The 12,310-nt window shown below is 40.8% G+C and overlaps 1 protein-coding gene across 2 annotated transcripts; it reads left to right on the top strand.

The window, feature by feature from the left end:
* Nucleotides 1–147: 147 nt before the first annotated feature.
* RNFT1 (ring finger protein, transmembrane 1) lies at nucleotides 148–9,340 on the top strand. 2 transcript variants are annotated; one of them, XM_055796696.1, is made up of 9 exons: nucleotides 148–274; nucleotides 2,177–2,536; nucleotides 2,916–2,992; nucleotides 3,597–3,697; nucleotides 4,326–4,479; nucleotides 6,171–6,329; nucleotides 7,177–7,242; nucleotides 8,086–8,187; nucleotides 8,349–9,340. In XM_055796696.1, the coding sequence occupies exons 2-9, from the start codon at nucleotides 2,218–2,220 to the stop codon at nucleotides 8,481–8,483; spliced, it is 1,113 nt and encodes a 370-aa protein (XP_055652671.1). In that variant the 5' UTR covers nucleotides 148–274; nucleotides 2,177–2,217; the 3' UTR covers nucleotides 8,484–9,340. The 2 variants fall into 2 exon arrangements, with proteins under 2 accessions (XP_055652671.1, XP_055652669.1); XM_055796694.1 differs by having other exon boundaries at nucleotides 2,177–2,590.
* The last annotated feature ends 2,970 nt before the right edge of the window (nucleotides 9,341–12,310 follow it).

Raw genomic sequence — 12,310 nt, 5'->3', positions numbered from 1 at the left:
AAGCGAGAGGAGCCGCTGGCCTCCCGGCCCTGCTGAGGCGAGCCCCATCACGGCCCCGGCACGGGCCTTCCCGGGCCAAGGCCTCGGCGCGCCGCGGCCGCTTGTTGACAGCGCGACGCCCAGCTCGGGGCCTTCCTCCTCCTCCCCCTCACGGCTCCTCCTCTTCCTCCCCCTGCCGCGCCCTCTCCCACCCACTCGGTCTCGGCGATGGAGGTGGCGGGCGGCCGCGGCCTGGCCAGCGGCGCCGGGCGGGAGGCGCTGGCCGCCTGACGAGGTACCGCCCGCGGGCTGCCGCCCGGCCGCGTTCCGGCAGGGAAGGGCGGGAAAGGGGCTCCCCGCGGCCGCTTCCCCTCACAGGCGGCGGCGGCGCGGGGGGGAGCGGGGCCGCCTGCGCCCTTCGCTGGGGCTTCCGCGGAGGCCCCTCCTCGCCTGGCGGGGCGCGGGCGAGGCCGCGGGAGCGGCTCCCCGAGAGCTGGGCGGCAGCGGGCCTGAGGGGCCGGCGAGGGGAGCAGGCCCTGTCAGACCCCGCCGCACCGCAGCGGGCCTGAGGGGCCGGCGGGACGGGCGAGGGGAGCAGCCCCCGCCAGAGCCCTAACAATGCAGGCACAAACCTCACCGGGGCCGAAGCGGGTTCCCTGCGCGGGGCAGCCCCGGCTCCCGGCGTGGCGGCCCGTGAGGCAGAGCCCGGCCGCACTCGGGGCCCATCGCTGCTGCCCTGGAGCTGCCAGCCGTCCCGGTCTGCAGGAGCGGGCCCGGACCGCCAGCTGCAGGGCGCTCGGGAGAGATCGCCTCATTTATTCCCCTCCTCACTTACTTATTCCCCTCCTTTTACAAGCAGCATTGGTGGCCTGATCCCGCAGCCACGCTTGGTAACACTGTCCACACGAGTCAGCGCAATCTCCAGTTTATTCCCCTTTATTCATGTGCGTACAATTACATACAGCAGGTGAATTTTGGCTAGATCGAAGCACGATGTAATCTTTGGCCAGCAAAAATACAGTAGTGGCAGCAGAAGCACTTCTAAACAGTCACATTCCCATATCCATATATTGTTTGAATTAGCAATTTACTCTTCTAATATAATCTCCACTTTAAAGGCTAAAGAATTCTAAGTTTCTGCAAATATATTAAGAACTTTTCACAGTGCAAAACCAGCCTTGCTCTAACCTTTTTGCATCTCAGTGAAACTAGCTGTGTATGTATGCTAAGCTGTGGAAAAAATAATTTCAAAGAGGAATCCGGAAGGGTGTGAATTACAGAAAAAAGGATTATAACAAAATTCCCAATGTTTCATTAATGCCCTTTAGCAGTAACAACTACTGTGGCAAATCCAGCTTCAAAGCATTCTCCGAAGTCGTTACTCCGGTATCACACCAGTGCACAGAGGTAGATTTAATACTATTTGACCAGTGTCAGGACTGACGCAGAAGTGACAAACTGCCTGGGAAGACAACAGAAAGATGCCACAGGAAAGATAAATAAAACCCCATTTGGGTGGTCTCGCTGCTGGGTTACTGCTTGGTGGCTGCATTTCTTTTTTCACCTAGACCATATGGTCCAGGTTCTTTTAAATGCTTCTTAGGAAATAGACTAACCTGGTTCTGCTTGCTTACCCAGACAGGATAATCTTGTTAATCTCCTAATGGCCCTCAATTTTCAGCGTGCACTGGCTTTTGACTAGACGTGTCTGAACAAATGTTTACCATTTTATGGATGCATGTAAATGTGCTCTTTGCCTCCTTCCCATCCCTGTTTGCTCCTTCTCTGGCCTACTACTGTTACTATTTTTGTGAAATTACACAGTGCTTCCAAGATCTCTTCCATACAAGTGAGCGCTGGGCTCCTATTCAGCAGCTTTTGCTGTTCCAATCTGCACTGAAGCAACTTGAGATTTCACTAAGGCAGCCAGGTTCACTGCAGGCTAGAAAATCTGCATGTGAATGAAAGGAAGTCATTTAATATGGCACACAGAAAGCTGCCCGGTGGAGACTGGGTGCAAACCCAGCATGCCAAGCTTTCAGAACACAGAGCAACAGCATTTCCCAGAAAGACAATCTTCACGTAGACAGTCACTCAGTACAATCTATTGTATTTTTGTGTTGGTTTTTTTGGGTTTTTTTCCCCCCTGAACTAGTTCTCTCTTCCTTCAACTGTGACTTTTTATGTCCCACTCTAGGAGACAAAAGAGCAAGAATCTGGACCCAAAAAAATCCCACCATGCAACCAAACTGCAGTCACCTCCACAACATCCAAGGCAGCGGTGATGACTCTTCATCTCAGAGCACCCACGCAGCAAGGCTGTCAGGAGAGGGCTCGTGCCATCATAGCAGCGATATTCGCATACAGCTAAATTCTGCTGTGGGAGAATCCAGAGAAAATGCGAGTTCCCGGCACTCGAGGCCAGGTTCCCAAAGTCGCTCACACGGACATGCCCACAGCGAAGCAGCAGGGCTCGATGATTCTGCTCCAGACTCAGAGGAACACAGCGGCAGCTCCCTCTCAGAGCTCAGATACCTCCTCCAGTGGCTGCACAAAAGTCTGCCGTATATCTTGATTCTGTGTGTCAAACTGATCATGCAGCATATAATTGGTAGAGTATAACAAAATAAGGTCTGAGGGAACAGACCCTCCCCCAAAGATATATACTAATAACCATGCCTGAAATATAATTCGATTTATCTTTAGCTTTATTTTTATTTGCTTTATTCATCAGAAAGAGATTTACTAAACTACATTTCAGTGGCTTCTGTTTCCTTTGCTGGCACATGTACAATGTGCTTAATTATTCTGGCTTGACAGTCTGAGTGATTAATTGTAATTACAAAGACATATAAGAAGTGGCTGTTTTTTTAACCCAGTTCAGTTTTGGGTTTTTTTTATTTTCTTGTGTATAACTGACCCTTTTTTCCTAATAGGCATTTCTCTTGGAATTGGGCTGCTAACAACTTATATGTATGCAAACAAAAGCATAGTAAATCAGGTTTTTCTAAGAGTAAGTATCACCCTATGCACCAAAAATCTGTAAGTTAACCAAGACCTTTATCCATCAGTATTTGAAACAAATGTCAATGGAGATACTGTATTATTTATCTAATAATACTAGGTGTCAAGGGTTTCAAGATGGAAAGTCTTAATGCTTTTGTACAGTGTAGAGTTTCTCAGATGCGCAAGGTCTGCAAAATTCAAGGATTTCCAGCCCCCCCTCCCTTTGAATATTGAAATCACTTCAACTGATAGAAGTTTTTTGAAATTTATGGAAGAACTTCTTAACTATATTTCTGGAATCAAATAGGGCTTGACAGTTTAACCTTTCAGCTGTTTCTGTTCACTCCCAAAGGAAAATCTGGTGTTTCTTCAGAGTGGGGTGGGTTTTGGTTGTGTTTTTAGAAAAAAACTTGATATACATAGAAATTGTTATGTTGAAAACATTAAAATTACTGTTTTACCTTTCTATTGAGCTCTCTATTTTATTTGGCCTTAAACCGCTAAGATAAAAAATCCTCTAGTAGTTCAGGTGCAACAGACATAAGAACTTTGGAGATCAGATGCTGATAGTGATGCAAGGACTGTAATACATCTTTACAATTATCTTACAGGAACGGTGCTCCAAGTTGCAGTGTGCTTGGTTACTAGTATACCTAACTGGATCATCTCTCCTCTTGTATTACACCTTTCATTCTCAGTCACTGTATTACAGGTAAGTAAGTAGAGGAACATCTCTACTCGCATCATAAATTACTCAAATGTTAACTGGGAACATTTTATATGGGCTGCTGCTGTTTTTCTTTAGTTGCAGCATCAGTTTCTCTTTCATTTTAATCTCCAATCCTCCTCTTCTGCCAGACTGAACAGGTGCTGTCCTTAACAATAATATGTAGAAATTTGCAAGATTAGACCCCATACTCAATGTAATAGCACTACTATACCATGGGGAATGCACCTGGGTTTGACCCTACCGCCTTGCCTTCAGAATACTGAATATGGCTCCATGGAGTTTGTGTCCAATTTATATTTTTTTCCCCTTAGCATTCTGTAGGTACGGTCTTGGCTGCAAATCAGTCAAAGGCTGTATTGCTAAAGAGACAGCAAGCCTGTCTCTAGAGGGTGGAGGTTGTGATGAGGATACAGGAAAGAAGGTTCAAAAATAGAAAGGCTGTCAGAGATTATAAATGATCAATTTACAATAAAGAGTTCATTTTCTTAGCAAATATTTTCCCTCTGTGTAAACCAGGTTTCCTTTTCTAATTAAACCTGCTGTGATAATCTCTAGTTATGCTTTCCTCTAAATAGGGTACTCCGGTAACTTCTGATACTTCTTTTTGTAGCTTAATCTTCTTAAAACCTACTGTGGATTTTATGAACTTCTGGGAGGTACTTTGGATTGTGGGAGTCACAGACTTTATTCTGAAATTCCTCTTCATGGGCTTCAAGTGCTTTATTCTCTTGGTGCCTTCTTTTATGATGTCCTTTAAATCCAAGGTAAGGAAACAAGCTATATTTTTTGCTTCCTTAGGAAGATTCTTTTACGGTCAAATTAGCTAACTATTAAAGAGAAAAGTCTTTTTAATTAAAGGTCTGTATATAATCCATCACTACACTGTGGGCAAGAAAACCCTGTGGATTTCATGTTCTTCCCTGCTTGGTGCTAAGAGGAAGGTTTACAGTCTGATCTGAAACAATTACTTGTATTATGTCGTTGGATAAATGGGTTTATTTCTGTCTCTGAGTGGGGGAGATGAAGAAACCTTTTATTTGCTGCAATGTACGAATCTGTATACAGGCAGTCAGCATCGAGCGGCGGAAGCACAGTACATTTTTTTACATGCTCGACACTAACTGACACGAGAAGATTTTAAGATCTGTGCATGCAAACACCTGTTTTTTCTGTCTCTTGAATAAATAATTCAGAATTTTCCTTTTCTTAATAAACTTAATAATTGTGTGAGATCAATGTGAATTTGATCATAGCTTAAATCCTCAGATCAGTGAAGTTTAATAAATTTTCACAGATGCCTACAGTGGTTGGTGGGGTATTTATTTGGTTCCTGAGGTGAGACAGACAAAACCCATTAAAGTTTATGTCAAAATAGCAAACACTAGTACTGGTTAAAAAAGAAAAATTAACAAGTATGGTTTGTACATGGTAGCATTTAAGAGGATGTTTTGGTAGGTTTTATCTCTTAAAATGTACCAGAACAAGTTCTTCTCAGGTACAACTGATTTCGCTAAATACCAATTTATAATCAAGATCTCTCTTTTTTTTTTTTTTCTTTTCTTTCTACAGCTAGTGGTATAACATCCAAAATACAGCTAGTGAAAATTCCATTACACCAACTGTGACTTATACTGTGGCTAAATTAAAGAAGGAATCTGGTCAATATTGGCAAATTGTGGCATTATCCAGTATACATTATAGAAAGAACACTTCTTTGTTATAAGTACAGTTTTAAAGACTAACTTAAGGAAATAAATTAAGAGCTAAGCTAAATACCGGTGATTGCACATGCACATACACACACAGTGCTCTGTGCAGGATGCTTGTGCTTTGTAATTATTCAGTAATTTTTAGGGCGTCACTGAACTCCATTTACCTGTTCAGTCCAGACACCCTAGGCTTCTTTCCTGGCCCCTCCAATTTTCTTATCACCCCATCCTATATAGGACCTAATTGACACAAGATAAGGTTCCTTACACAGGCATGAAATAACATTTACAGGAAAACAGTTTGTAATTTATGTATGTTAATAAAAGAATGACCCTTACTCTCATTTTTTAATCCTGAATGCAGGACACTACTCTTAACGACAAGCTGATCTATAGGAATAAATTTGTCTTACTTTCCTTTTTTATGTAACTTTTATTTTCTTTTTTAATGCTTACGAAATTAAGTGTGATATCATTGTTAAGTAGGTAGGCATCTGAAAAAGCCATCCTATTTCAGTCTGTTAATTTGATTTTCTGCAGTACAGCAATCAATTTTGGTTTTATACAGTTGTGGTGAGACTCATCATCTGGTCTTCATTCTTTTTCACGCTTCATATTTAGCTGTTTCAAGATACTATGGGAGAACTATAAGTTTCTCAAAAAGAATAAAAATGCATCTTTTCTCTATATTTTAAAAATCCTTTGTGTTTTAAATCTTGAGCGATTCCTTTGCATGTCTTGCTTAGGGCTACTGGTACATGCTGTTAGAAGAACTCTGCCAGTATTACCGTATGTTTGTCCCCATACCAGTTTGGTTCCGTTATCTTATTGGCTATGGGGAGCTGGACAGTGTACTAGGATGGACCCTTGGGATACTGCTGGGCCTTCTCTACCTCATCCTAAAAGTAGGTAAACTTTACATTCCTCTCAAACTATTTTGCACTAATTATCACTAGAGGGCTAGAGACATATGAACTAACATTTCTGAAAGGTCCCCTGTGTTTGAACTGACTTGCAAGTGGATGCTTCAGCGCAACTGATACGGCCTTCCAAAACTGATAGAAAACCGGCTCAGGCCACGATAAATCATCTTTTTCCTGCATCTGTTCTGGGAATGCACTGGGGTTGCACAACAAAGAACACTGTTACTATAGGTCCCCTCACATCAGACACTAAGACGACTGTTACCAGGTATCAAGGAAAAGAGCTTGCAAAAATAGTTTAAAATTCATGGCTAAAAGAATCAGCATTTTCCAGGAAGCTAGATTTTCTCTCTGATAGAGTATCCTGTGTGATGCTCAACAAGTTAAAATTAAGTGTTCATATTGGCTGTCTACTTCACCAAAGAGCTAATCTGCACCAAATGTAACCAGACTCAGTTCAAGTTTGGCTTTGAACATGAAAAAATACTTTATAATGCTACAGTATCTTAATTACAAGCCTAAAGACTATTGCGTATATGATAATAATACTGACAGACTGGCACTTGAGTACTTCATTTCAAACCTTAACACTGTATTTCTTTTAAAGAGCAGATACCTACTGGGGAAAAAAAAACTTTGGGTTAAATTCTTTTTGTTTGGTACATATTAAACAACCAAAGTAGGGTCAGTCTGAACTATAGTTTTGCTTATGTTCCTGCCAACATCAAACTAGGGTGAGACTTCTAGTGTTGGAAACTGCACACTTGGAAGCTTTTCAGTTCACACAGAAAAATTCTAAGCATAACTTGGGTTTTCTTTCCCATTTCAGCTTTTGAGCTTTTTTGGACAACTGAGAAACTTCAGGCAGGTCTTACGGATATTTTGTACACGACCAGTGAGTACTGAATTCTTTTATGACAAAACCCCCAATTTACATGAAAATACTTATTTTTTAAATACCTCACTCCTATATTTGCATTGTTCTGGCAATAGACAACGGCATTATTGAAGAAAACCCTGTATACTGGTTCTCTCATTTCACAGTCTGAATTCCTTGAATACATAATTACATTGTCATCTGAACAACAACAAAAAAAACCAAACAACATTAAAAAACCTATTGTGCATGTCTCTTCAGATAAACGTATGTGAAATAAGATACCCTTTTTGTCTTGCTTCCTACTTTTTAACTGGGATAAATATTGGGTGGATGCAGGCAGAGCTTTATGCTGAAATACAGTCAGAATTGAAACTTGCCAAAATAATTGACATGCAAGTAACCTCTGTTAGAACTGTAAGTTTTTAGATAATCTTTCTCTAGTAAGAGGTATTGTTTCCAGTCTGCTATTCATTCAGTAAAATGTATAGAACGTTTAGGAGCACAACATCATTTAAAAGTACTGCACTTCTCATTTTTTAAGTGCCATCTTGATCAAATTGAAACTTACCAGAGTGTTTTGCTCAGAGGTCACTGTTAAAAGAAAACTGCTAGATTCTTCCAGAAACTGCGATCAGGGGAAGATACTAGCTAGGCAGTGTGGTAAGTAGGAGCATATAAACTTTAGGCCCCAAGAAAACTATTAAAAAACTTAACAACATTTCACTGGATTAGGGATTGATAGGTTTCCCAGCAGGGCAGCCCTTATTCCCAGTTCCTTTCTATCCTGGTATTTTTGTTTTGGGGCTTTCCCCCTCTCACCCAGAAACAAATGTCTGCTGAAAATACCTTGGTTTACAGCACTATGGGGTGACAGCTAGCAAGAGACAATGTTCTGAATCGGATGATATTTGTTCAATCTGCCAAGCTGAATTTCAGAAGCCTATTCTGCTCATCTGTCAGGTAATACACATAATCAGAATTACTTTTTGCCAACTTAAGAATATTTTAAACAAAGTTTATATGCCTTCTGACTATTTTTAGAAATCAGAATTTGAAAATAATATACCATCTTATAAATGGAAGAGCTTAGAAGCTCTAAGTTCTTATTCTTTTCATTACAGCACACATTTTGTGAAGAATGCATCTCTTTATGGTTTAATAGAGAAAAAACGTGTCCACTCTGCAGAACTGTTATTTCAGACCATGTTAACAAGTGGAAGGATGGAGCTACATCTATGCATCTACAGATTTTCTAAAGCATGTCAAACAACTTGTTTGCAGTTTGTTTGTTCAAGCTAAGGTTTTCAGCCTACTGCAGAATTAAACTGTAGGTGGCACAAGGAACAAGTTTCCAAATTCTAGGTAACATGCTTCTATGAAATGTGCCAGTATTTAAAACAGTGCAGAAAACATTCACTTGACCTTCTTAAGTAGAGAAGACTTAAGTTTTCAGAATGAATGCAGAAAAGCCAGCATTGCTTCTCTTGTGATTCTTTTAGGAAACAAGTGCTTGAAAAACGCTGCATGACTTCTTGCAGCAGCTTATTAATTCAACATTTTATTTAAAAGTTTAAGTAGAGTTCCAGACTCTACTAAATTGTATTTATCCTTCTAACATGACTCAACCCAAAAGGTCAGCCTACCAATTTTATTAAGATTATGAGCAAATTTTATACTCTGGACTACAGTGAGAAGTAAAGCCACTTGTCACACTTGGCATTAAAGATCTTTTAATGTTTGCCCAGTAGACGAGGGAAAGCAGCTGCTTAGTCGTGCACCTGTAACAGCAACTATTTCTTACTGTACCTGGAGATAAGCCACAAGAATAAGACATTCCCTGTTTAGGTTCTTGTAGACTTCTGATGGATCTTTGGCTTAATACAGAAACCAACCACCGATGTTAGGTTTTTACTTATAACTTTATATATAAAGTTGGTATTTTTAAAACAAATCTTTAATACTGTATTTTTGTCATAACAGGAACCAGATTTTCTTACAGGGGAGAATCTATTTTATACTATATTTGCAATTTGTAGCATGGATAAAAATCAGAGAGAATAAATGCATTTAAATCTATTTGTTTGGTGCATGTTGAATAAAGAAACAAGATTCATTACTGTTTCAGTATTAACTTACATGTAAGCACACAACAACAGCTCACTGCTAGGTATACTTTTCCTGTTAAACTAATGTCTCTGAAAAACAAAACCCCTCCAGATGCTACAACTTATTTGTGACTAGTCTTTGTGTTAATTATAGAGCTAACTTACGTATAATCTTAACTTTTTTTGTGTTTGTCTTTTTTCACCTCGCTATTCAGGTAAGACTGAAAAAACCCCGACTCAAATTACCCTGTTACAGCAAAGTTAAATTGACCTGCTGTTGAGCTTGTCTTAACTGAATCCCTTTAGCAAACTTCTAAACTGGGGGGGGGGAAACCAGAATTACGAAGTTAAACACTTACTTGATGAATAAAGTAGCAACTCAGAGGGCCAGGCAGACTGACTGAGTAAAGTTGCAGCTGACACAGGCAGATTTATAGCTGACAGGGCATGATGGGAGAACGCCCTTAAAGGCACAACTGAAAGTGCATTACTAGTAGTATTTAGTATTCTGAATAAAAATGTAATGAGATGGAAGAGTCAAGCTAAGAGGTATCATTTTATGTTCAGCCTGCGTTTTGCTATAGCATGCTCTGTATTTGCTAATTGTATTTTTGTTTGAAGTTTACTTCAGTTGAGTGTAAGTGTGCCCTATGATTGTTCCACCATGGTAGCTGAGTGACTGGGGAAAAAAAAAGACTCCAGCGTAAAGAAAACAGGCAAAAGCTTCTGAGTCTGTAATTGGAAACTTACGGGAGTAGAAGAGGCTGGTTCTCATGGAAGCCTTTCCCAGCAGGTGAGGTACTTAGTCTGGAGAATGTGTGGCTGAATGGCATTAAGAGCAATCCTGAGGGTGACAAAGAAGAATTAAAGCTTGGCCACAGCCAGAGCTGTGCTGTAAGGGGCTTGCACTGGTACCTCCAGTATCATCGGAACAAACCGCTCTTTATTTCCTCGGAGAGATCTAGCTATGCCTTAGCTTGCAGTTGGAACTCATACAAGATCAGAACTGTTATTTGAATTTCATCACTGGTGATATTCAGGCTGCTGCGGCAGCAGAACTTCCCTTGAGAGATGGACAGGAATTGTATCAGTCAAGGAACAAAAAAAAAAGAGCAGGGGGAACTTAAGGTTGGATTCTGAGTCTCTGATGGGCCCACAGAGACTTTGGCAGCTCACTTGGTTACACAATCAAACTTTCCCAACCTTAATCATGAATATACAGTTTAGCTAAAGAGTGGTTTAAGGTTTTTTCTTCATACCAGTACTGTATAAATACTGTGTAAACAATGAGTGCTATATATTTAATTTAGTCATCAGGCAGCACCTTTTAAAAAGCCTTGCTTGTGTGAGTAAAATGAGTGACTGAGCCCAATACGCAGTTTATAAAGCAGATACAATAACCAGCCCTTTCTAAAATACTGGGCCGAATAACAGTTGTAACTGAAAAAATGAAAAAAAAAAACCCAACAACTTTAACTTACCCTGGATTGGCTATTAAGCAAACAGCAGCCCCATTACTTATACAGCAGGGAAAAGTGAGAAAGCAGGTTGCCGTTCCATCACAGAATCATGGAATCTGCAATTCGGTGACAGTGCAAAGCTGCAGGGGTCTGTCAGGACCAATAGCTTGTGCTGGCAGGCCTAAGATGAACTAGGAGGGTAGTTACAGATCAAGAAACACGCTACTTTACACATACACCTTCGAAGTATGCAGGGAAATTTGAAAGAAATTAACCTGAACTAAATACTCTTTTGCTATAGAACAGAAGTATTTATAAACTGCTTACTTGAACAGGTAGTTCAGTATCTGAGACAGATACTGCACACTGGAGGAATTAAGGCATCGAGGACTGTATACAAGGCTGTCATTTTTACTAAAAACTATGAAACTAATTCAAAGTATTACACTTGAGGTTAAGAAAAAAAAAAAATCAACACAAGAACTCAACAGTGTCACCTGGCCTGTAAAGCTCAGCAAGACTTTGACAGAGCACAACAAAACACAGTGGCAATGCTTTAAGTCAACCCTGGACTGCTGCTGATGTCTTGGTCTACCACAGAGTAGTAACAAGCCCTTACTAGAAACAAGGGTGACTGTTGGTCTGAGATAGGGCCAGGGGAACAATTCTGTCTTTTATTCTCTCTGTGGATGCATTTTTTTTTCCTTTAAGATCCAATGAAAATTATCCAAACCCAGTAATATTATCAAACACATTTTATTAAAAACCGAAGAGCTAAAAAGATATTTTGATCAACCAGTTCAGGTTTACACTTCATAAATAAAACAAGTCATTCTCATCTTAGTTACAGAGAGGAAAAAAAAAGCAAGGAACTTACATCCATGAATGACATCCTCTCTGCTCCGCTTGTCAGCATTGTGCTATTAGGGTGCGACTCTTCCTTATCCAGCCCACTCAGGCTAGGGTAGCTGCCCTGCTTTCCACTCATACACACAGTCACGCAGCACACGTCTGACTCTGCAGGGGACAGAACAGAGAAGAGGATGACAAATGGCAATCAACAGCCACTTTTTAAGAGCCCAAGAACCAAGGTGAAGGTACCAGCCCCTGGCAAGACAGATTGATCTGAACTAGCATCTGTGTGGTCCTTTTAAGTTCTAAGCAGAATTCCTCCTCCCTCCCTTTCCCTTTAAAGCTGTCATGAAAGACAACGATTTAGATGCACAGTTGTACTTAGGGCCTACCTACTTCCTAAAATAAAATTTAAAAAAAATAGGTCACTTGGATTAGCATATGTTTAAATTTGCATTTAGTTGCTATTCACATCCGTCTTATTCAGCAGTTGAATATATTTAGTTCCAGTAAACTGTGAAAGATGAAAAACAGAATGGGGATTACCTTTATTTCTACTAAGGCAGCTCAAGTCTGTTTCTTGACAGCAGCTACAAAGCCAAATTAATCTAGAAGAGAACGATCTGTACACGTTCATGCATAGGAACTGTATACAATGTACCATCA

The sequence above is a fragment of the Falco peregrinus genome, chromosome 2 (genome assembly GCF_023634155.1).
Source record: "Falco peregrinus isolate bFalPer1 chromosome 2, bFalPer1.pri, whole genome shotgun sequence".
Taxonomy (NCBI): domain Eukaryota; kingdom Metazoa; phylum Chordata; class Aves; order Falconiformes; family Falconidae; genus Falco; species Falco peregrinus.
Note: the sequence above shows the minus strand (reverse complement) of the source record. Positions and strands in the feature narration are given on the sequence as shown.

Coding starts and splice junctions, on each gene's coding strand:
- RNFT1 (XM_055796694.1), top strand. CDS start 2,218: ATGCAACCAAACTGCAGTCACCTCCACAACATCCAAGGCAGCGGTGAT. Junction 4,480..6,170: donor TGATGTCCTTTAAATCCAAG/GTAAGGAAACAA, acceptor TGTCTTGCTTAG/GGCTACTGGTACATGCTGTT. Junction 8,188..8,348: donor CTATTCTGCTCATCTGTCAG/GTAATACACATA, acceptor TTTTCATTACAG/CACACATTTTGTGAAGAATG.